The sequence below is a fragment of the Henckelia pumila genome, chromosome 4 (assembly GCF_033568475.1).
Source record: "Henckelia pumila isolate YLH828 chromosome 4, ASM3356847v2, whole genome shotgun sequence".
NCBI lineage: Eukaryota > Viridiplantae > Streptophyta > Magnoliopsida > Lamiales > Gesneriaceae > Henckelia > Henckelia pumila.
Window position 1 is genome coordinate 136,006,286 of NC_133123.1, and position 22,790 is coordinate 136,029,075.

At 34.3% G+C, this 22,790-nt stretch overlaps 3 protein-coding genes across 4 annotated transcripts; 1 reads left to right on the top strand and 2 right to left on the bottom strand.

The window, feature by feature from the left end:
- Positions 1-1,152: 1,152 nt before the first annotated feature.
- LOC140894772 (GDSL esterase/lipase At5g33370-like) lies at positions 1,153-2,933 on the bottom strand. The gene is made up of 5 exons (XM_073303384.1): positions 2,617-2,933; positions 2,238-2,365; positions 1,903-2,145; positions 1,541-1,793; positions 1,153-1,430 (listed from the first exon to the last, which is right to left on the bottom strand). Exons 1-5 carry the CDS (start codon positions 2,867-2,869, stop codon positions 1,198-1,200), a joined length of 1,110 nt encoding a protein of 369 aa, XP_073159485.1. The 5' UTR covers positions 2,870-2,933; the 3' UTR covers positions 1,153-1,197.
- A 2,566-nt stretch (positions 2,934-5,499) lies between these two features.
- On the bottom strand, positions 5,500-6,027 carry LOC140861826 (dehydration-responsive element-binding protein 2A-like). Its single transcript, XM_073264830.1, has one exon. It carries the CDS (start codon positions 6,025-6,027, stop codon positions 5,500-5,502), a length of 528 nt encoding a protein of 175 aa, XP_073120931.1.
- A 5,379-nt stretch (positions 6,028-11,406) lies between these two features.
- Positions 11,407-22,127, top strand: LOC140894770 (protein LUTEIN DEFICIENT 5, chloroplastic). 2 transcript variants are annotated; one of them, XR_012153925.1, is made up of 17 exons: positions 11,407-11,616; positions 11,684-11,861; positions 11,973-12,189; positions 12,268-12,339; positions 12,426-12,536; positions 12,722-12,913; positions 12,997-13,158; positions 13,313-13,408; positions 13,493-13,594; positions 13,679-13,711; positions 13,811-13,891; positions 13,983-14,065; positions 14,134-14,265; positions 14,587-14,647; positions 14,735-14,800; positions 14,888-15,377; positions 22,075-22,127. XR_012153925.1 is itself a non-coding variant. In XM_073303383.1 (17 exons), the coding sequence occupies exons 1-16, from the start codon at positions 11,514-11,516 to the stop codon at positions 15,041-15,043; spliced, it is 1,845 nt and encodes a 614-aa protein (XP_073159484.1). In that variant the 5' UTR covers positions 11,407-11,513; the 3' UTR covers position 15,044; positions 18,001-18,142. The 2 variants fall into 2 exon arrangements, 1 of the variants encoding a protein (XP_073159484.1); XM_073303383.1 differs by lacking the exon at positions 22,075-22,127 and adding an exon at positions 18,001-18,142 and having other exon boundaries at positions 14,888-15,044.
- Positions 22,128-22,790: the final 663 nt, after the last annotated feature.

Consider the following 22,790-nt stretch of genomic DNA (forward strand, 5'->3'; position numbering starts at 1 on the left):
ACATGCACCCTAGGGTGCAGGGTTTTTTGTGTGCCGGATTTTAGTGTAAAAAAAAATATCGGGTTTTAGTGATCGCACACGAAAAACTTTGCACCCTAGGGTGCAGGTGATCATTACTATATATAGAGAGAGAGTTTTTTTATCCTGCCCACCCATTGTGCCCATATAATGGGCCCACCATGAGATGACACTCAACTATTGGACGCACAATTCATCACATCCAATAGTTGAGTGTCACCTCATGGTGGGCACGGTGAGTGGGCAGGATAGCAAAATTGTTATATATATATATATATATATAATAGGAAGTTTGTATTTAAATATGTTTTTCCAATGATTTGCTTAATCTATGTGAAAACAAACAAATCTATATTTTAGACGGCAATAGTATTAAAAATTGTTGGAAGTAATGTATTTAATTAATATGGGTAGATTGACAAAAAATAGAGAAAATAATATCACCTCTATTACAATTATATATGCTTGTTTGTTAAAAAAACACGTGAAGAAACATCAACGAAATGTAAATGTACATACAAATTTCCTATTATTTCCCTATCAAAGTCACTCAAAAAATAGTTGCATATTTTTTTCAAAACTTAGGGGTATGTTAGTAAAACAATTGAAAAATATTGCTAAAAATGGTATAAATCTATATATTTAAGAAGAAAAAGAAAACACGATTTTATATAATTGAGATTGATGATGTAATCAATATAGATACTGGAATAGATTACTAAATTAAAAGCGTACTTGAGACCAATGACAAAGGAAATGTGACATTTATATTTGAGACGGGGGAATAAATTTTATGTCTGTAGTCTGGGTCGCTCGAGCTTCGAATTATAAAAATTAAATCGACTTAATTAATCGTATTCATATGGTTATATTTTTAAATTCATTTAACATTATATAAGACGTCACATGCAGACTCACAATTGTCAAAAAGACAAAGTCAACCCCAGAAAAACACTATGGTTTCCACTTTCCAAGCTAAAAAGACGCCTTACATCTGCATAATTTTTTATGAAGTTTGTACGCAACTAATTTTTCATTTCTTCTTTAAAATAAAAATAAAAAACATTACATTGAGATACAATTAGAGCTCGTCAAAGTACATGAAAACGAACACAAAGTACAAGTAATTGAGATTCATTCTTCTTATCTCTCTTTTCTAAGAGATCGGATCAATATCGCTTAAGCCTTGGAATCCAAGGCCATGATAGAACTCAGATTCATTGGGTGCATGTAAGTATTGGTCCCAGACAATATCTGCTGGACTATGAGTCTGTTGGCCCGTTCCGTTGGATGAAACGGATCCCAAAACACATATTCATCTCTATTTGGACACAAGTTAGAAAAAGGAGTACAAAGCCCAATTCCATTATATGGGCCTTGCCCACAACAAGCTATCTTCGATGTCGTAAAACCTACCACACAATACGAAACAGTGAGATAAAAAAAACTTTAAAAATCCATGTAACATTGTGTTATGTGAACCATTTCAATAAAATGCATGGGAGCTAATTAAATTATATACCAAAATCTTGAGGATTGGAAATGAAATCCATGTGCATTTGGTTGGTGTTAGCAGCAATAAAGACATTATCTCCAATATTTTGATTGAGTTGATCTAGCATTTGAACCAGTTGGGGGTTGAAGAGCGACGCCGCGAGCTGTAATTCTTCCGCGCATTCGCCATTCACGCTATGTTGTGCCAATTCTGCGGGCACGCACCCTAATGGTCCCGTCCCCGTGACCAAAACCCTCCGAGCTCCAAGATGATACAGCCTCTGCATTGGTATGCCGACGGTATCGAAACAATTATTTTAAAATAAACTCGATAATCGATATTTATAAAAAAAAAAAAGGATATATAAAATTTATATATATGATTCTCACATGTAACACTTTCTTGTACTCGGAGATGACAAATGGGACGTATTGTGGGAGAGGGTATTGAAGAGATCTGACGGAATATGGCACCAAATAATAATTGTTCACAAAATCATTGCCTCCCAAAGTAATCAAAACAAGCGATTCTTTCACTAGTTTACGGGTATCATCCTCTCCAATGAGTGCACTCACCCTTTGCTGGTACTGTTTAAAATTATTCAGCTGTTGATAAATCCGAATTATATTCACCTGCATGTATAAATTAATATGTATATATTAAGCTTTATTTAATCAAAATTATATATAATTAGTGGCACGTCAAAATAATAATGGAAACTTACGAACTGAATGCCAGTGTCATTAAGTACCCCAACTCCAGCGGATGCAAAATTGGCCCCGATTAGTAATTTTTGGCGCCTAAGCTCGGGACTCAGGTACGGCAACGTGGCTTCCCAGCCCATCTTTTCGCCTAATTAACGTACTAATTAATAAATACGAGTTGATTGATGAAAGTATAAAGGAAATAATATTAAATATAGATATTATTAGATTATATATTTGGGAAATGAAAAAGTAAATGTGATCTTTATATTTGAAATGGAAGAAATAAATGTCATGCATGATGATAATTTTTTGGTCAACGTATAAAAGAAAGGTAAAAAAAAAAAAGTAAATGAAAAAGTCAACTGAAAGTAAATATAGCCAAATGAAGAGCTTTACTGATTATATCAGGGATATTGAGGCCATTGGAGAAGCGTCCGGTGGGTGTATGAGAAGGGTAGTCGATGCCGTACGGCGGTGCGTCGGCCCTTGCGGTGGTGAGCAGGTAGTTGTTGTTGCCATTGTCCACCAACGAGTCTCCGAATACAAAGAATGCCTTTGCTTCTGCGAAATTGGCCAGATTTCCTAGTGCCAAAACCAGTGCCAAAACAATAAGACTTTTGATGTTGTTCATTAAATTGACCATTTTCATTGAAGCACAAAATAATAATATATCAGTTAATAGCTAGATATATGGACGCGAAAAATAGAGAAGATTAATGAATTATTCTAGGAGATCAATTGTATTTGTGCTTGAATTGGTGCAAAATGGATGGCTGATATATATATGCAATGAAGCGAACAAGTTCCAGCTAATAATGGGCAGTTGCAATTATTATTAGTAGGTTAAAAGGCAAAGAATGGTCATAACTCTTAGCTCACAAAAGCATTGTAACCATAGTGTATTTTAGGATCTCTTTTGACTTGAAGATTTGAATAATATTGCAAATAACTTGAATTCCAAAATTATGAAACTCGTTACATTTACTTGGATGATTTTAATAGTTATATATTTCGAATCTTAGAGTTTCCACTGTTTCTACTGTTATTAATGACTCGTATCAATTACTTTTCACCTATGGTTCTGAACTTCTGATTATTTAAAGCATCCTCAGATTAAACTAATTTATTTTTTCAAATATATATTTCTTTCAATAATTCACTTACATAAATTTATAACACACAATTTTCTCATATATGTATATACTTTAATCGTGTTCTAATTGTCCAAGAAAAAGGGAAACACAAGTACCAATTCTATTTGCAAAGTGAATCAAATTTTGAGGCTATTTTGTCTAATTAATGATTATGTTGATCATCTGTCTTTCACCCTCAATTTATTAAAATTTGCAAGGGTTGAATGATCTATAAATTAGGATGTTTGAACTTTGAATGACAATAATACTTTCCATTTTTTTTAAAAAAAAATTATTTGCTATATTATTACCAAGTCATATATGTATTTACATAAAAGATTTGAAGACTGTGATCACATGGCAGGCTCTCTCATTATGATTTATAGTTTAATTTGTGGTCACTTCTAGGTTAATATTCTTAATTGATGGGACCCAAAATCTAAAATAAGGCGAACAATAACATGATCCCGAGGACGGAATTAATTCAATTAACATAAAGTCGTGTCCCTTAATTAATTTGCACCGCCAAGTTAGGATTTTCAGTATAATCCATCGTATTTCTTTCTCTCTTTTTTTCCTTTTAATATAGCGAATATAAAAAAGGCTACTTAATTTACTATCGTAATGTAATTTTACCTTTAATATTTTTTTAAAAGAAAATCACCAATGAAATTGTTTAGATCGATTCAAGATTAGAATAATCCGATTACGTGCCAAAAGATAAATTAAACCCCAAAACCGGTTCTGACAATTTGGTCTCCACACTATCGTACCTTTTGAAAACATGATAGCAAAAATAACAAAAACAATTTATGTTGATGATGAATCGAACCTCGAGTCTTGCTCTATCGAAACAAATTAATTTATTGTTATTGTTTTCGAATATATACACAATGTCCGGCTATTGATGAGAAAATTAATTATTTTTTGATTTTGATTTTAATACACTAATATTTAATTTTCAACTATTTTAATTCACTCACTGCTGTCGTCAATAATTATATGTATAAATAAGGGAAAATGATTTTTTTCGTTTTGATCCATTAATTTTCATTGTTTGATTTTTGTACACTAACTTTTAATTTTCGATTATTTTGGTCTAATTGCTATTTTCTTATTTATTACCTGTGTCTACTATTTAGGCAGAATACCGTAAGTTATAAATTTTTTTATTAAATATATACAATCACTTCTTCCAATTGCTGACATGAAAGCTTAACATGTCACCATTTTCCGATGTCACGTGAACAATTTTAGATGTTATGTCAACAGTTGGACCAAAATAACCAAAAACTAAAAGTTAATATACCAAAACCAAACTTTGAAAAATTAATGCATCAAAATCGAAAAACGAAAAAGTTAATAGAAAAAAAAAAATTATTATCCCCATAAATAATGCCAAAAAATTAAGAAAGGCGTTGGAGGTTCTTTAAGATGACCGTTGATAATGTACCTTCTAAAAAGTTATCATCATCATAGTGTAGTTATGATTTATTTAGAAGTTTGAATAGTCAAGTTGCGAATTCATGGGAAGTTAACCTAATTTAACTGCGTCCGATCCTAATAATCCAGCTGCTTCTTAATTCAGTATTTATCACACACCCGATTTAGTATATGATTATACATCGATCCAAAAACCACACCAAGAAGTACGTACTTATAATTAAGGCACCCACAGAAGCATGCTATTAATTTTAATCAAAGACAGCCGCATCCCCCAAAAAACATGTTGGGAGAAATTAAAATATAAAAGTTATACTACATTTACACCACGACTCGGATTACATTTTAGATTATACATTGTATTTAAAATTACGTAAATACAATTACGGGAGATTTCTTCCAAACAAAATGTACGGATAATTTTGTTGTGTTGTACGTAGCATTTTCCAAAATATAATGCGTAATCATACTATATCGAGTGTAACGATTTTTGCGTTTTTATAGAGAGCAAAAGACATGCCAATGAAAAGAACATTGCGCTCGATTTTGCATACGTACAATTTCCCACAACGATTGTGACCCGTAAGCGCAAGCAGTCTCGTCCAAAAACAAACAAACAAAAAAAAAAGGAGATCAAAATCACACACTCGAAACCAAGAAGTTTATTTAATCTAGGTAACTAACTAAGCTAACTAGAAGATGATCAAAATCTGGGAAATTTAATTTCCGATATAGTCCATTCCCATTGAGGAAGATTATTATTTTCAGGTGGGAACTCCGGCCAGCTCGAATCTTGCTTCTCATCAAGCAGAGACGGCGCCGCCGGCGTATCCCACAATTCATAGCAATTAGCTTCATCTCCGTAGTGGCAACCGTGCACCCAGAAATCTTCCTTCATCTGATCACATGGAGAAAAGGCAGGAAGATTAACGGGCTCTCCACCGCCGGAGCTGCCGTGATCCGCCGCAGGAGGCGGGAGGTTGAGCTTCGCGCAGGAGCCGTAGAGGCGCCGCGCCGCGTCGTCGTAAGCAAGCGCGGCTTCCAGTGACGTGTTGAAAGTCCCGAGCCATACTCTGGCCCCGCGGTTGGGCTCGCGTATCTCGGCGACCCACTTTCCCCAAGTCCGCTGGCGGACTCCCCTGTAGGTGCAGAGCGCGTTGTCCGGTCCGCCTTTGCCCCGCATGCAACCCTTTCTGGACCGCCCCACGGTCGTCTTCTTCACCGGCTCCATCATATATATAATATCAGCCCCTTTCTTTCCCCTTTTTCAATTTCATTTGAATACCATAAATTGTGGGAGATTGTGTTTTATAGGAGGGGTGTTCGCTCGCAGATCATAAGCGTCAGCAATGGTTAACAAGTGAAACGTGTCGTTTACACAAGTTGAGGCTGTTGGTGTCGATCCCCGCCACCATTCACCTCACTCCAAATTATACACCTGTGGGGCCCAATGATTGGACGGTATATTAAAACATGAGACGGTTTTACAAATTAAATTTATGAGTTTACGCATATCATCTATTAGATAGTCGGTCAATCTATCTCAAGAGAGATATACTCATGAATACTATACATCAACTCTATATTTATGTTTTTTGGTATTTATATCGCTACTATCAAATCCTAGTTTATGATAATCTCATTTGCAAGCATTGGTATTTGTCTAAAATTATCGTGGTTTCTTATAAACCGATATTAGATATCGTATGTACACTTCATTATTGCTTATATATATATACTTCATGATGTAGCAAAAAATTGATATTACCCGATTGAAGATCATTTGGGTAACTTGTGGAGATCTGGATAGCCGGATCAATACTCGAACTGTTTCAAAGTCCGAACTTCGTGGGTTGTTACATGCATCACAAAGCAAAGTGAGTGGCGCCGGGGTTGCCCGGCGAAGACACTCCGACGCTCAAGTCAGTATTTGTCTAATAAAAGTTCTATAAAACTAGAACGTGTGACTATAGAGTGTGTACCTTAAAAATGAGAGAACTTGAGCTATTTATAGATAGTCGGGAAGTTTCATGGGCTTGAGCCTCTTATGGGCATTTAGGAATTTATGGACCTTTTTTATGGGCTTTTAAAAATTTATGGATCTTAATAAAGTGTCCAAATAAATAACTAAATAATATGGAACCCAAATTAATTGAGTCACTGGACTTGAGTTCGAAAGAAAATAATAATTCATCACTTCCCACAAAAAGGAAAATGATTGACTTGAAATGACAGCCCTTCTATATCTTATTTTTTTTCTTTTCAAAAAAAAAATTATTAATTTTTGTCAACATATATAGTTACCGCCTTCAACTTTCATGGTTATATATATCGAGGATCCCAAACGAAAATCTTGGAGAGAAATGTCAATTACAAAAAATAAAATATAATAAAATAGTGATAATTATGTCTTCTTTGGTTCATATTATGTAGCAGAAACATATAGTAGGATCGATGAAGTGTCCGCACAGGTTGCGAAGAGGCGCTTGGCTTGTGATTTAGAGGGACACGTGTCGCAGAGGCGATCGGGGTAGTGATTTGGCGGATTCCAATGTGAGGACACTTGTCTCACCAGGAGGATTGAGCCACGTGTTCAGCTTGAGAGTGAGCATAGCTGGCATTCTTGCATGCATGTTGGAAGATAAATACGATGGGCACACTATTCTAGTGAAACAAGCTAGGTTCAGAGATATTTCCAGCCAAGAATTGATATAATACGTATATTTGTCTCCCCGCAATCGCAAAAAGTAATATTGGCTGGTCCATGTCCCACATCATACGCCAAAAATATACATTAACATGAATGTAGTGAATACATAATAATATGATTATATATATAATGTATATATATCATTCTTGGGATTAAAATTACATTACATAGATAATAATGTTAGAGTCCGACGTTTTAGGTGTGGTAAGATTAGATTTATTTATTTTGATGAGGTGGCATAAATACTTAAACATTTGAATATATTTGGAATTTATCCATCCAAATTCAAACTTTGATAATTTGTTCCTTCGACTCGACTATTTCTGTGTATCGTCTCAAATCTGTCAATAATTTCAATTTCTTTTGACTTATTTGTATGGATATATAAAATTTTAAGAGCGCATTTCAAACCCATCACATATTAAGTTATACAATTTTATAAACAGTACGTAAGTAAGGTATAGTTCAAATATTTTTAAGTATGTCATCATGATATTATAGACGAACAAAACTTTGAAATTGGGACGAGGGGCGACTGCATCTCAGGCCACCTGCTATAATCCTGTTTGCAAATTCCGAACAAGGAAGAGTGACTAATTACTTTACTGATTTTGAATTTTGCTTATCTGAATTCACTCTTCTTCATTATTTCAATTATATTTTTCGGGCTACAATAATTTAGGAGTGTTTGCAGTCACGAAAAAAATGATTGTTAGTATTTTGGATTTAAAAAATCACTTTTGTGTGTTTCTTAAACTCAAATTATGTGTTAGTTATGCTTAACTTAATTGAAATTCAAAAGCTAGTCATATGGTGATTATGATGCTCCAAAAGTGATTCTAATAAAAAATGTTCATGTTAAAATCACTCTAAACACTTATTTATCAAACACTACCAACTTTAATTTTAGATTTTCACATTTGTTTCCAATACTACAAGCAAAAGGTCTAAAGACAACAAATAAAATACGTTGTCGTAGGAGGTTTAAAACTATTAATGTAATTGACGGTGTTGTTAAAAGCATGCTCAATAACAATGAATTTTATCTGTTGTCTTTTCTTTCAAAGACAACGGTTTTTTAACTGTTGTCTTTTAACGGACTTTTAACAACAGGACCAATTACAACGTTTTAAAATTAAAAAAGAATATACAATTTTTCAATATTACAAATCACTCAAAATTCTAATTCTAATTCAATGCACACTGAAAAATATAGCTATGAACTAATCTTTATAAATTAACTTGGAACTCTCGTTTCAGCATAGATTAGCATCCATCCGTAAATCTAAAACAAACAAAAAGTCACTGATCTCTCATTTCTATATATTCATATATAGGAATTAAACAGAGCAAAATTTCAAAAAATAACAATAAATACAGAACAAAGGCCAAAGATGATCAAAGTGATCAAAGGACCAAATTAAATGGAGAATCAGAAAGATGACAGTGTTCTTCCCAACTCATGGTAGTTAGTGAAGCATCTGGAACACCGAGAAAAATAAAGCTTGCAAATAATTGAAAGCACCTTACAAAAGAGTATAAAGGTAAGAAAGGTCCACTCCCTTGTTTTTGATGTCCAGACACCAACATTAAATCTCTCAAAGCAAAACTTCAAAAAATCATCAAAATAGGGTCTTTTAAAAACTGAAACAGATTTAGTAAACGAAGTTAGAAGTTTCACTGAGCAGTAATTTACAACATTCAATCACAATTAACTTGTCATATTAACCTACTTTCCTATATATTATCATAAGGTATATATGATGATCGATCATATGTTAACGAGGCCCAATGGCGGATCCAGGATTTTAAGTTTACCCGGGTTAAAATTCTAAACTTTCGTATCCTTTAATATTTTGAATTGAACTACCCGACTACCACCAAATTAAACCAAAATTATTCAAAATTTTTATATACAAAATTTAAAAAAAGGTAGGCTTGAACTTGGTTCCGCCATTACGAGCAAACCATTCACATCAAGAACAAGAAGCTTATTTCCCATATAGCCAGCAAAAGCTTTATCTGCTCTGCTACATATATCGGCGCCTTTATTTACAACTTCAGAAGAAGGACCACAAGTTGATCAAATGCAAAAAATTCATTGGCGTCTTTTGTAAAAAAACTGAATTAGATTAAAATCAAGTTCTCTATATTTTATTGTACCTTACAGACAACAGTAGATTCCCATTGACATGATTATAACCTTTTTTTTCTATAATTAACTTTTGTTTTCTGGTCTTTAATTTTTTTGGAATATTTTCTATATGTGCTCGAAAGGGTTGAGTCGATGCTACCCGCAGGTAAATGCCTTGCGGGTGACGTGGCGACTCATGATTGGTTAAATTCAGTGGGACCCATCAATCATGAGTCGCCACGTCACCCGCAAGATAGTATCCCCCGGGCGGCATGTACTAAACTGCTCGAAAGATGTGGGTCCCACTGATTTTAACCAATCATGAGTCGCCACGTCACCCACAGGACACTAACCTGCGGGCGGCATGTACTAAATTGCTCGAAAGATAATATCATCATTATGTAAACTACTAACTATTGCCTGCGCACGTATATGTGGATATAATTCAAAGATAACTAAATATTTACATATTGTTATATTTTCAAAATAATGAGACGAGCAACTACAATATTTGTAAAATCATAAGATTTTCTTTTACATTATGTTTGGATGGAATAATTTCAAATATATATACTCAAAATATGTTTTTTTTTTTTCGTTTAGAGAAGTATTAATACCATAAACTTCAAATCTACTAATTTTGTAATAATTATATCTTATTTAATATTAATTAGAATATTTCAAATTCATCCAATAATGATGTCATTTGAAATTCATTCTACTTTATACAACTAATTAAATAGTGAATATGCATATATTTAAGATTAATTGATCCATCGCTTTATGGTTAACTATAAATTATAATTGAAATCTATGTATATCACTTCAACGTAATTATATATATATATATATATATATATATAATAAAAATAATAAAAATAAATGCTACAAGGGAATTTTAAGCTATGATAAAATTCATGAGGAAAAAAAAACAATATTTCGATTAGTTTAGATGAGTTTTATATGCCTAGCTATGACATTTTTTAAGTGTCGCGTTGAATCCGTAATAATTAGACTTTTTTTTTAAACATAATAATTAGACTTTTATGCGCAATAATTATGATATTCTTACGTAGGCCTTTTGACAATTTGACCACCATTGATATTTGGTTCCGAGAAACATCTTACGTAGACCTTTTGACAATTTGACCATCATTGATATTTGGTTCCTAGTAACATTTACCACAATTACTTCAATAGTTCCATAGACCAACAATTCTTATTCCTATTAGCACCTACTCTTTGTTTTTAATCATCTATTAATAATAACATTCAACGGTTCCATTTTTCTTATTCCATGTCTCGGTTCAGATTACACATATAAAATGAGTAGAACCGATTCGAGCACGGATATCATAGATACATATTACAGTCCGTATGTATATTGCATTGAATATCATAAAAGATAATCAATTATAAGCTTAATAATAATAATAAAAAATGTTCGTCAGTTTTGAATCTGATGATATGAGTTTAAACTTTTTAACTAATTTATCAGTTCACTTCTAATATTTTTGTAAATAGCTTTAAATTAAATTTTTTTGTCCTATTTAAAAAAATTAAACACTGAAAAATTATAACATAATGTGGAAAGAAACAGTACCGAATCTTTGAGAAGGTTAAAGCGCCAAGAAGGAAAAAGATACCTCTTTTTGGCCGTTAGTGGTTAGGTTGAGGCTATTGCTAATGCCACTCCCTTGTTTTATCTACCAGAGATGCGGCTCAATTTTTGTAGTACATAGCTTTACAGGTTGTACACTATCCTTTTCCGAAACTTTCCTGCGAAGTTGATCATAATCAGCTGACACATCAAAGAGTCATTCATTCTTCTCCAGCATTATCTGTGTGCGCCATTTTCTCCCTCTAGAAGACAATGGCGGCCACCCTTTCTTTTCCTCAGTTCTCTCCCCAAATCGTCCGCACTAAATCACACAGAAGCAGAATCAAGCGCGTGGTTAAGCTGAGGCGAAACGAAGGTGAGTAGTACTGTTCTTTGTATAATCTTGGAGTTTTCGGTAATTGTTTGGTTATTCGTTTGTTCAGGGAGTCCCAGGTTGATTAGCTGCTCGTATTCGAGTAATGGGAGAGGTCCCAGTGGGAGTGATAACGATGATCTCCAAAACGACGCCGTAAAGGAAGTGGAGAGGCTTTTGGAGGAGAAGCGCCGCGCCGAGCTGTCGTCTCGAATATCCTCCGGTGAATTTACAGTCCAGAAGGCTAGGTATCTGTCGGAGTTTGTACCTGTGCTTTATTTAGAAGCTAAAAAGACTTGCTTGATTGTGCATTTATGTGCGTGTGCGTGGGTGTTTTTTTTTTTTTGGGTCAATGATAGCTTTCAATCGCAAATGAAGAACAATTTGTTGAAATTCGGCGTGCCGGAAGAGTTGCTTGGCTTTATATTCAATTTGACGGGAGGTTCTGTGGACTACCCGAGAATTCCAGAGGCAAAAGGATCAATTTCTGCCATTAGAAGCGAAGCCTTCTTTGTCCCTTTATATGAACTTTACTTAACTTATGGTGGAATTTTTAGGCTGACATTCGGTCCGAAGGTTTGCTTTCTTTTTCCTTAGTGCCTTCTCTTGGAAATGTATTTTCAGTGAGTAATCGTGTTGAGGCTTGCATTGCAGTCATTTTTAATAGTGTCGGATCCTGCGATTGCTAAACATATTTTGAAAGACAATCCAAAAGGTTATTCGAAGGTAAACTGGTGTAAAAGTGCATTTTCGATTCCTATTATGCTTTCATGATCTTCATGATAAAAGCCCATGTTCGATGTTTTTACCAGGGTATTTTAGCTGAAATTCTTGATTTTGTGATGGGGAAAGGGCTTATACCTGCTGATGGGGAAGTATGGCGTGTCAGGAGACGGGCTATAGTTCCAGCATTGCATCAGAAGGTACTACTGGTAGTGGATGGCTGTAAAAACATCATTTTTATTTTTCTCTTCTATTTTCAGTCATAGTATATATTCGAGAGGGGGAGAAATGCTTGAACTGAATTGTATTATTGGTTTTCTACTCTTGTATGAATATTGCTCCTTATATTTTTTTCTCTGATGTTACTTCTTAATGCTAAATTTAGTTTGTAGCAGCAATGTTTAAGCTGTTTGGAGCAGCCACAGATAGACTCTGCAAAAAGCTCGAAGCTGCTGCATCTGATGGTGAGGATGTCGAGATGGAGTCCCTTTTCTCCCATTTGACATTAGATATCATTGGGAAAGCCGTGTTTAACTACGATTTTGATTCTTTAGAAGTTGATACTGGAATTGTTGAGGTATTGGCTTTTTCTTTGTATGATTTCATCCAAGTGCTCATTAACACATCACTGTTCAACACATTGCATCTGGCCTAGAGCAGGCTGTCTACACGGTATTGCGAGAAGCAGAAGATCGAAGCGTTTCACCGATTCCATTTTGGGAGATTCCCATATGGAAATATATTTCACCGAAGCTGAAAAAGGTCAACACAGCTCTGAAGCTGATCAATGATACACTTGATGATCTGATTGCCATATGCAAGGTATAATAATTATTTTATGTCATATCATATGCTTGCTTATCTTTTTACTAATCTTTGCCATTTTCCTATACTGTTATCTCAACTAGAACCATTTTTATCATAAATAAATTTTTTGTTTGGAAGTTTATTTTGTTTTGATTTCTTGAATTTGCAGAGGATGGTAGACGAAGAAGAGTTGCTGTTTCACGAGGAATACGTGAATGAACAAGATCCTAGTATTCTTCATTTCCTGTTAGCATCAGGGGATGATGTATGATAACCAGTTTTGTAATTTGGACGTATGCATTGACAAATGAATTTGATGATGGCAAGGTTCTCATGCTGTCATTTGCAGGTCACGAGCAAACAACTCCGTGATGATCTAATGACATTGCTTATAGCTGGACATGAAACATCTGCCGCAGTACTCACATGGACCTTTTATCTTCTTTCCAAGGTAGTGTTATGGACATTTAAATCCTTTCCAGGGCATAGCGTATGAATATACCTCTAATCCCATTTATGTTCTTATAACCTGCAGGAGCCTAGTGTTGTGGCCAAGCTTCGAAATGAGGTGGGTCAAAAATACTTTGCTTGATCTTCTTGCCTTGACATCCTTTGCTTGCATGTGATAACTGTAGTGCTGCATTTTTTATGAAACTGGTGCCCTTAGGTTGATTCAGTTTTGGGTGATCGATTCCCGACCACGGAAGACATGAAGAAGCTTAAATATACTACTAGAGTCATTAATGAAGTAAGAAAATGCCTTTGCCAAATATCATCTGTTATTTTTGCCGTTTTTAGCATCATTACATTTATTTAAAATGTTACTTTACCACACACAGTCCTTGAGACTCTATCCCCAACCACCTGTTTTGATTCGTCGCTCTCTTGAAGACGACGTGCTCGGAGAATACCCAGTTAAAAGGTTGGTTTCTTTCTCTCTGAATCTTGATTTTCGCAATTGCTTCCTCTCATGTATGTGATTTTCCTCAGTGGAGAAGATATTTTCATTTCTGTTTGGAATTTGCACCATTGCCCGAAACATTGGGAAGATGCTGAGAAGTTCAATCCTGAAAGATGGCCCTTGGATGGTCCTAATCCTAATGAAACAAATCAAAATTTCAGGTTTGAATTCTTTTTTTGATACAACTAGTTGAACTATAGCATTTGTTTCCTATTAAAAAAAACTAGGTGAACTATACACAATTTACTTATTTTTCATTGTTTTGTTCAGTTCCCTATCACAAGAAGTAACAAAGTTGAACTACGAAAGCACCCATAACACAAAAATAGATTAAAATTTGAAGTTGCAAAAAATGGTGAGAGATAATTAGTTACCTGTTTGGGAATGCAACTTCAGAGTCTTGTAGGAATTTCATTTTCATAGTACCACTGTTGAATAAACGAAACGAGAACGTTGAAGTGCCACTAATTTTTCTGTTTCAGCTACTTGCCTTTTGGGGGAGGACCAAGAAAATGCATCGGAGACATGTTTGCTTCATTTGAGGTCATTATTCTAAATTGATGTGTGCTAATGTCTACGTCTCGTAGCATGTCGCAAAATTGACAGATATTATATATTACTAATTGGCAGAATGTAGTAGCTGTGGCGATGCTTGTTCGTAGATTTGACTTCCAACTGGCCCTAGGAGCACCTCCTGTGAGTCGCACATTTTCGATTGTAACACATAAAGTATAAAAAAAAATACTGATGTTCGCCGTGTCATACATGTATGCTGCTTTGCAGGTTAAAATGACTACAGGGGCAACAATTCATACAACAGAAGGCTTGAGGATGACAGTTACACCGAGAAGAAGAGATCCCATTATCCCAACACTCAATATTCCAAATTCGAATGTTGACTCCCCATCACTAAACGTCCCAGATATGAAACCAGTTTAAGGTTAGCAAGACGAAACTTCCATCGTGTTTTTCTAGTCGTCTCAATTTGTAAAATCGTCAAAAGGTAAAGTATTTAGGGACAGTACTTTGGTCCTACATATGATTCATAATAAGATATATCGATCCAAGAAAAGAATCATCTGGATCACACTTGATGCTATTAGTTTCTTTGGAGATGGTCGAGAGTCAAGAACTCGTTGCGTTTGGATAATATCCATGCCACTGTATATGAAGAAATGCGTGTATTTTTCGAACAGTGAAATCACGTCATGATCTGCTAGTAAAAAGTTTGTAATGCTCACAATGAGTATTGTTGATGTCATGGAAAAAATTTGTCAATACTTTATATGTAACGTCCGAAAATTTGCTACGTAAATCCGCATGCATAACTAAGAGATTTAATAAGTTTAAAATAATGTGAAAATGTGTTAAATTGTTTTTATGAGTGATTATTTAAATTATGTGATTTATTTTCATGTTTTAAATATTTTTTCGGCATTTAAATTTGTTTTCTGTGGTTTATGAATTTATTTGAGAAAGTTTATTTTATGATCGCGTAGGCGGGGCCGTGGACGGACGAGATGTTTGTTTTCACCCAAAATATTTTCGGAGATTTTTAGGAGCCTTAAAATATTATTTTAAGGTATAATTTGAAGAAAATTATGGTATTTATATATATGTATATTTAGATGTCCGTTTTTACCCAAAATAAATCATTTTAATGACTTTTATTAAGTTTTAAAAATCACCTATTTTATTATTTCGGGATTTTTAAGTTTTTAGCAAATTATCATGTATTTTTTTAGTTTAAATTTTAGTAATTATCTACCCAAAGTATTTATTTAAATATTTAACCTAGACTACCCAAATATTATCCTAAGATTTTCTACCCTATCTCACGCCTCAACTCCCTAGCCGCCTCCCTCAACCTTTCTCCATCATCTTCATCGTTCCAGCAAGATTTTCACAGCCCCGTAGCCGAGCTTTTAAGATTTTATATTGGTTGGAGATCTGTTCGTCCCGGAGAGCCGTACGACGCGACATAAACGTTATTTCTTGCAAATATTCATCAAGGCACGTCTCGAATCCATTCTTGGCCACCATTTAAATCATATACACTGATTTTTACTATGAATGATTTGTTAATGCATGTGTTTTCAGAATTTAAGGATATTATTCATGATTCATGCATGTAATCACGTTTTTTATGCATAAGGCTCATGTTGACGAGTTTTCTGACCACGGCTTGATCGGGACTGCTGCACCTTTGTTAGGGGTCTGATCTAGGGTCCTTAGTGTCGGTTTGGAGGGCTGGTTCATGGCTGGAAAGGGCTGGAACCGGCCATATCTTCTGATGCGCAGCAGGTCGCGCAGGTTGAGCGAGGTTGGGAGATTTGCTCGTTCTCGGTTCACAGAGCGTATTTTAGGGTGATTCCAGTTAGGTTAGAACCCCAAGACCTTGGGAAAGATTTTTCAGGTGGTTATCCGGCCGGTTATTGCCGTAGATTGGCGGCAGAACGGCCGGAAGTGGCTGCTTGCGTTCTGCGCGCGAGCAGAAACTAGGTCTAGAGTGTTTTGGTTCGTTCTTCTTCCACAGACCACGGTTTGAGGTAAAATTTGTTGGGTTAGAACCGTCTGGGTGTTGGCTAAGTATGAGAGGTGGTTTCACGGCCAAAGGTGGCTTGAGCAGGCGGCACGATCAGATTTTCTGAAGCCGCTCAGGGCTGCCTCGAGTTGGGCTTAGGGAGAGGTAAGCTAGGGTTGTGTCTTGTGTTTTGGCAGGCCGGGCTCCGCCTTTCGAGTCCGGGTCGGGTCTAAAATATAATGGGTCGAGTTAGTTTGGTCCGGGTCTGGGTTATATTAGTTGAACTCGGGTATTTTTATTTTAAATTAAATAAGAGATTTAGTTAATAATTAATGGGTTTGGGCTTGACTTAATTAATTAATTACACTAATTTAATATTAATTTTGGGCTTAAATAATTAATGAAGTGAGCCCACTAATTTTTCATGGGCCGTGTGATTCATGAGAATTATTGGGCTAAGTTGTGTCGGGTTTAGTAATTTTATCAGTCAAATTTATAAGTTAATGGTTAGTTAATAATTTTATTAATTTAACTTTAAGTTAATAAGTTGATGGGCCTAAATTATGTTTTTAGTGAGCCCATTAGTTTTTCATGGGCCTGGGGGCCCATGAAGCTTAATGGGCCAGGTCAAGTTGGGCTTTTGGGTTTTTGAGCCAGTCTAGGAATTTTTGAGTTTAAGTCTAGTGGTCAGCAGCTCGAACAAGTCCTTGGAAAATAAATGTCCGTAAATATATATTTAATTCATGCATGCATTTTTATTAGATATATAAGTATGATTTTTAAGAAAATAAATTAAATATATATTTACGGGCAAATTTTCATGAAAATAAAGAAATAATGAATTTTTTTATGTTCATGCATCATTAAGAATTTTCATGATAAGTTTAAGAGCATGTTATGAAAAATATTTTTATGGAAGTTGAAGTGAAGGTGGAAAGTGATGTGGTTGGAGGCCGGGATACCTGGGCCCGGTGACCTTCCTAATGATGTATAAGTATGATGAGCTTATGGATCCAGCTGAGAGGGCTGGTGAAGTGGCAGCACAGAGGTGGAAATCCCACCGCCGCGTACGTTGGTTTATAGATTGATCAATCGCTCAGTATGATGCCACCGACATGGATACGACCTGTTGAGAACTAAGAAATTATGATAAGACATTTTATGATATTTATTAAATATGATGTTTATGTTTAGCATGATGATGAAGCATTATAATTATTTATTCATGTTTATATGCATAATATTTTAAGAGCATGCACGTATAATTATTATTCACGTATTTTATATGATGTGTGCTTGTGTGTGGTTTCATTTTGTTATATAAGGATAGAACGTGCTGAGCCTCTAGGCTCACTAGATTTAAATGGTGCAGGTGAGCAGAATGTTAATGAAGTTAATGTGTTCCCGACTTGTGGCGAGGGCATATGAGTATCCAGGCGGCTAGAACCCGTGACCATTGCTCTAAGATGATTTTTATGTTGAGACTAGAACATATATTTCCGCATATGTATTATTATTATTATATATTTTTAGTATATGCATGGATTTTACATTTAAGTAATTATTTTCTAAGTTTTCATGAATTTTTGTGAAAGAAATATTATTTAGAAATTTTATTATGACATTCTTATAAATTATTATTTAGTAATTAGTTTTAAGTATTTAATTGCATGCGTGTACCTTTATTGTATTTTTTGTATATTTGTATTTTAAATTAAGTAAAGTTATTTTTAAGTACGATATATATATGTATGGGCATATATATATTTATATTCATTATTTTATAATAAGAGATTTAAAAAAAAAAATTCAGTAGTAGTTTTAGGATGTTTCATTTGGTATCAGAGCCATGGTCCTTGGAGGGTTACTAGCCTGCTACACGGAGCTCAGAAGCCGCACTGTCAGTCTGTAAGTTTTAAATGTTTTAAATTATGTTTTATGCATGGGACACATGATTTTTGTTTTAATGATTTATGAAAATGATAATTTTAAGTTATGAAAGTCTTAAAGTTAAAAAAAAAAAAAATTAGTTATGCAATGCGGTTACGTAGAGAATTTATGGAAATTACAGTATGTTTCTGAGACACGTTACACACCAGGATGACTAGAATGATATTTGTTTAAAAAATTAAGTTTGATAATTTATGAGACGTAAGTTTGACATTTAGATTTGTAGATTAAGTTATGATTTTAGATTTTAAGTTTGACAAGTTAGGAATTTTTTTTTCTTTTTGAGATTTAAGTTGAATTTTAGATATATAAATTAAGTTATGTTTTTGGGATTTAAGTTTAAAAAATTAGTTTTGAAACATTTTAGTCATGTGTTATTAGACGACTAAGTTAAATCAAATTTCGAGGACGAAATTCCATTTAAGGGGGAGAGAATTGTAACGTCCGAAAATTTGCTACGTAAATCCGCATGCATAACTAAGAGATTTAATAAGTTTAAAATAATGTGAAAATGTGTTAAATTGTTTTTATGAGTGATTATTTAAATTATGTGATTTATTTTCATGTTTTAAATATTTTTTCGGCATTTAAATTTGTTTTCTGTGGTTTATGAATTTATTTGAGAAAGTTTATTTTATGATCGCGTAGGCGGGGCCGTGGACGGACGAGATGTTTGTTTTCACCCAAAATATTTTCGGAGATTTTTAGGAGCCTTAAAATATTATTTTAAGGTATAATTTGAAGAAAATTATGGTATTTATATATATGTATATTTAGATGTCCATTTTTACCCAAAATAAATCATTTTAATGACTTTTATTAAGTTTTAAAAATCACCTATTTTATTATTTCGGGATTTTTAAGTTTTTAGCAAATTATCATGTATTTTTTTAGTTTAAATTTTAGTAATTATCTACCCAAAGTATTTATTTAAATATTTAACCTAGACTACCCAAATATTATCCTAAGATTTTCTACCCTATCTCACGCCTCAACTCCCTAGCCGCCTCCCTCAACCTTTCTCCATCATCTTCATCGTTCCAGCAAGATTTTCACAGCCCCGTAGCCGAGCTTTTAAGATTTTATATTGGTTGGAGATCTGTTCGTCCCGGAGAGCCGTACGACGCGACATAAACGTTATTTCTTGCAAATATTCATCAAGGCACGTCTCGAATCCATTCTTGGCCACCATTTAAATCATATACACTGATTTTTACTATGAATGATTTGTTAATGCATGTGTTTTCAGAATTTAAGGATATTATTCATGATTCATGCATGTAATCACGTTTTTTATGCATAAGGCTCATGTTGACGAGTTTTCTGACCACGGCTTGATCGGGACTGCTGCACCTTTGTTAGGGGTCTGATCTAGGGTCCTTAGGGTCGGTTTGGAGGGCTGGTTCATGGCTGGAAAGGGCTGGAACCGGCCATATCTTCTGATGCGCAGCAGGTCGCGCAGGTTGAGCGAGGTTGGGAGATTTGCTCGTTCTCGGTCCACAGAGCGTATTTTAGGGTGATTCCAGTTAGGTTAGAACCCCAAGACCTTGGGAAAGATTTTTCAGGTGGTTATCCGGCCGGTTATTGCCGTAGATTGGCGGCAGAACGGCCGGAAGTGGCTGCTTGCGTTCTGCGCGCGAGCAGAAACTAGGTCTAGAGTGTTTTGGTTCGTTCTTCTTCCACAGACCACGGTTTGAGGTAAAATTTGTTGGGTTAGAACCGTCTGGGTGTTGGCTAAGTATGAGAGGTGGTTTCACGGCCAAAGGTGGCTTGAGCAGGCGGCACGATCAGATTTTCTGAAGCCGCTCAGGGCTGCCTCGAGTTGGGCTTAGGGAGAGGTAAGCTAGGGTTGTGTCTTGTGTTTTGGCAGGCCGGGCTCCGCCTTTCGAGTCCGGGTCGGGTCTAAAATATAATGGGTCGAGTTAGTTTGGTCCGGGTCTGGGTTATATTAGTTGAACTCGGGTATTTTTATTTTAAATTAAATAAGAGATTTAGTTAATAATTAATGGGTTTGGGCTTGACTTAATTAATTAATTACACTAATTTAATATTAATTTTGGGCTTAAATAATTAATGAAGTGAGCCCACTAATTTTTCATGGGCCGTGTGATTCATGAGAATTATTGGGCTAAGTTGTGTCGGGTTTAGTAATTTTATCAGTCAAATTTATAAGTTAATGGTTAGTTAATAATTTTATTAATTTAACTTTAAGTTAATAAGTTGATGGGCCTAAATTATGTTTTTAGTGAGCCCATTAGTTTTTCATGGGCCTGGGGGCCCATGAAGCTTAATGGGCCAGGTCAAGTTGGGCTTTTGGGTTTTTGAGCCAGTCTAGGAATTTTTGAGTTTAAGTCTAGTGGTCAGCAGCTCGAACAAGTCCTTGGAAAATAAATGTCCGTAAATATATTTAATTCATGCATGCATTTTTATTAGATATATAAGTATGATTTTTAAGAAAATAAATTAAATATATATTTACGGGCAAATTTTCATGAAAATAAAGAAATAATGAGAATTTTTATGTTCATGCATCATTAAGAATTTTCATGATAAGTTTAAGAGCATGTTATGAAAAATATTTTTATGGAAGTTGAAGTGAAGGTGGAAAGTGATGTGGTTGGAGGCCGGGATACCTGGGCCCGGTGACCTTCCTAATGATGTATAAGTATGATGAGCTTATGGATCCAGCTGAGAGGGCTGGTGAAGTGGCAGCACAGAGGTGGAAATCCCACCGCCGCGTACGTTGGTTTATAGATTGATCAATCGCTCAGTATGATGCCACCGACATGGATACGACCTGTTGAGAACTAAGAAATTATGATAAGACATTTTATGATATTTATTAAATATGATGTTTATGTTTAGCATGATGATGAAGCATTATAATTATTTATTCATGTTTATATGCATAATATTTTAAGAGCATGCACGTATAATTATTATTCACGTATTTTATATGATGTGTGCTTGTGTGTGGTTTCATTTTGTTATATAAGGATAGAACGTGCTGAGCCTCTAGGCTCACTAGATTTAAATGGTGCAGGTGAGCAGAATGTTAATGAAGTTAATGTGTTCCCGACTTGTGGCGAGGGCATATGAGTATCCAGGCGGCTAGAACCCGTGACCATTGCTCTAAGATGATTTTTATGTTGAGACTAGAACATATATTTCCGCATATGTATTATTATTATTATATATTTTTAGTATATGCATGGATTTTACATTTAAGTAATTATTTTCTAAGTTTTCATGAATTTTTGTGAAAGAAATATTATTTAGGAATTTTATTATGACATTCTTATAAATTATTATTTAGTAATTAGTTTTAAGTATTTAATTGCATGCGTGTACCTTTATTGTATTTTTTGTATATTTGTATTTTAAATTAAGTAAAGTTATTTTTAAGTACGATATATATATGTATGGGCATATATATATTTATATTCATTATTTTATAATAAGAGATTTAAAAACAAAAATTCAGTAGTAGTTTTAGGATGTTTCATTATATCTCTCCCTATATATAAATAATCTCCACTTAAACACCATATTTTGTTTTGCCACAATTACCCTTATGTGATATAAATATTATACCATTTTTTTTTAGATTTCGATATTTCAAATTACAGATTAGTCCTAGATAATTTTTACAACTATAATATTACTCATATTTGAATATAAATCAAATTAATATAAAAATATTATACAAGAAATAAATACATTTTAATTGGCCTTTCCATAAATAAATACATTTAAGAAATATGTTTATTCGTAAAATGACATTAATGTCAAAACCCAAAAAAACATATAACTCTCTGCAAAATATTAATTATTAGATGTAAAATGAGCATGAGAAAGTGAAGTTTCAGAATTCAGATTATATATAACATGTATTCGAGATATCGTGTAAATGATAATATATATTGTTTGACACTTAACAGCTAAATGATAATATATTTGGTGATAAAGACGCATTATTATTTATTTATTTATTTGCATGAGCTTTAAATATATCGGATTGGGCCTTTCATAGCCTGCATTGGGCCCTTAACAACTAACGCAACTTCCAGCCCACAGTCCCCTTCCAGACAGAATTCACACCCTTGGATCAACTTTTGTATCTTAATTTATGCATCTATATATATAACAACAAATCGAATCCACTTTTCTCCCAAGTTTAAAATAGTTTTCCTCAAGAAAAAATTAAAATTA

What these genes read in the sequence shown, in the direction of transcription:
- LOC140894772 (XM_073303384.1), bottom strand. Translation starts at nt 2,869, where the DNA reads ATGAAAATGGTCAATTTAATGAACAACATCAAAAGTCTTATTGTTTTG. An exon ending in ATGACACTGGCATTCAGTTC is followed by an intron (nt 2,146 to 2,237) that starts GTAAGTTTCCAT and finishes TTATACATGCAG; the next exon opens with GTGAATATAATTCGGATTTA. An exon ending in AGTACAAGAAAGTGTTACAT is followed by an intron (nt 1,794 to 1,902) that starts GTGAGAATCATA and finishes ATACCAATGCAG; the next exon opens with AGGCTGTATCATCTTGGAGC.
- LOC140861826 (XM_073264830.1), bottom strand. Translation starts at nt 6,027, where the DNA reads ATGGAGCCGGTGAAGAAGACGACCGTGGGGCGGTCCAGAAAGGGTTGC.
- LOC140894770 (XM_073303383.1), top strand. Translation starts at nt 11,514, where the DNA reads ATGGCGGCCACCCTTTCTTTTCCTCAGTTCTCTCCCCAAATCGTCCGC. An exon ending in TTGATACTGGAATTGTTGAG is followed by an intron (nt 12,914 to 12,996) that starts GTATTGGCTTTT and finishes GGCCTAGAGCAG; the next exon opens with GCTGTCTACACGGTATTGCG. An exon ending in ACATGTTTGCTTCATTTGAG is followed by an intron (nt 14,648 to 14,734) that starts GTCATTATTCTA and finishes ACTAATTGGCAG; the next exon opens with AATGTAGTAGCTGTGGCGAT.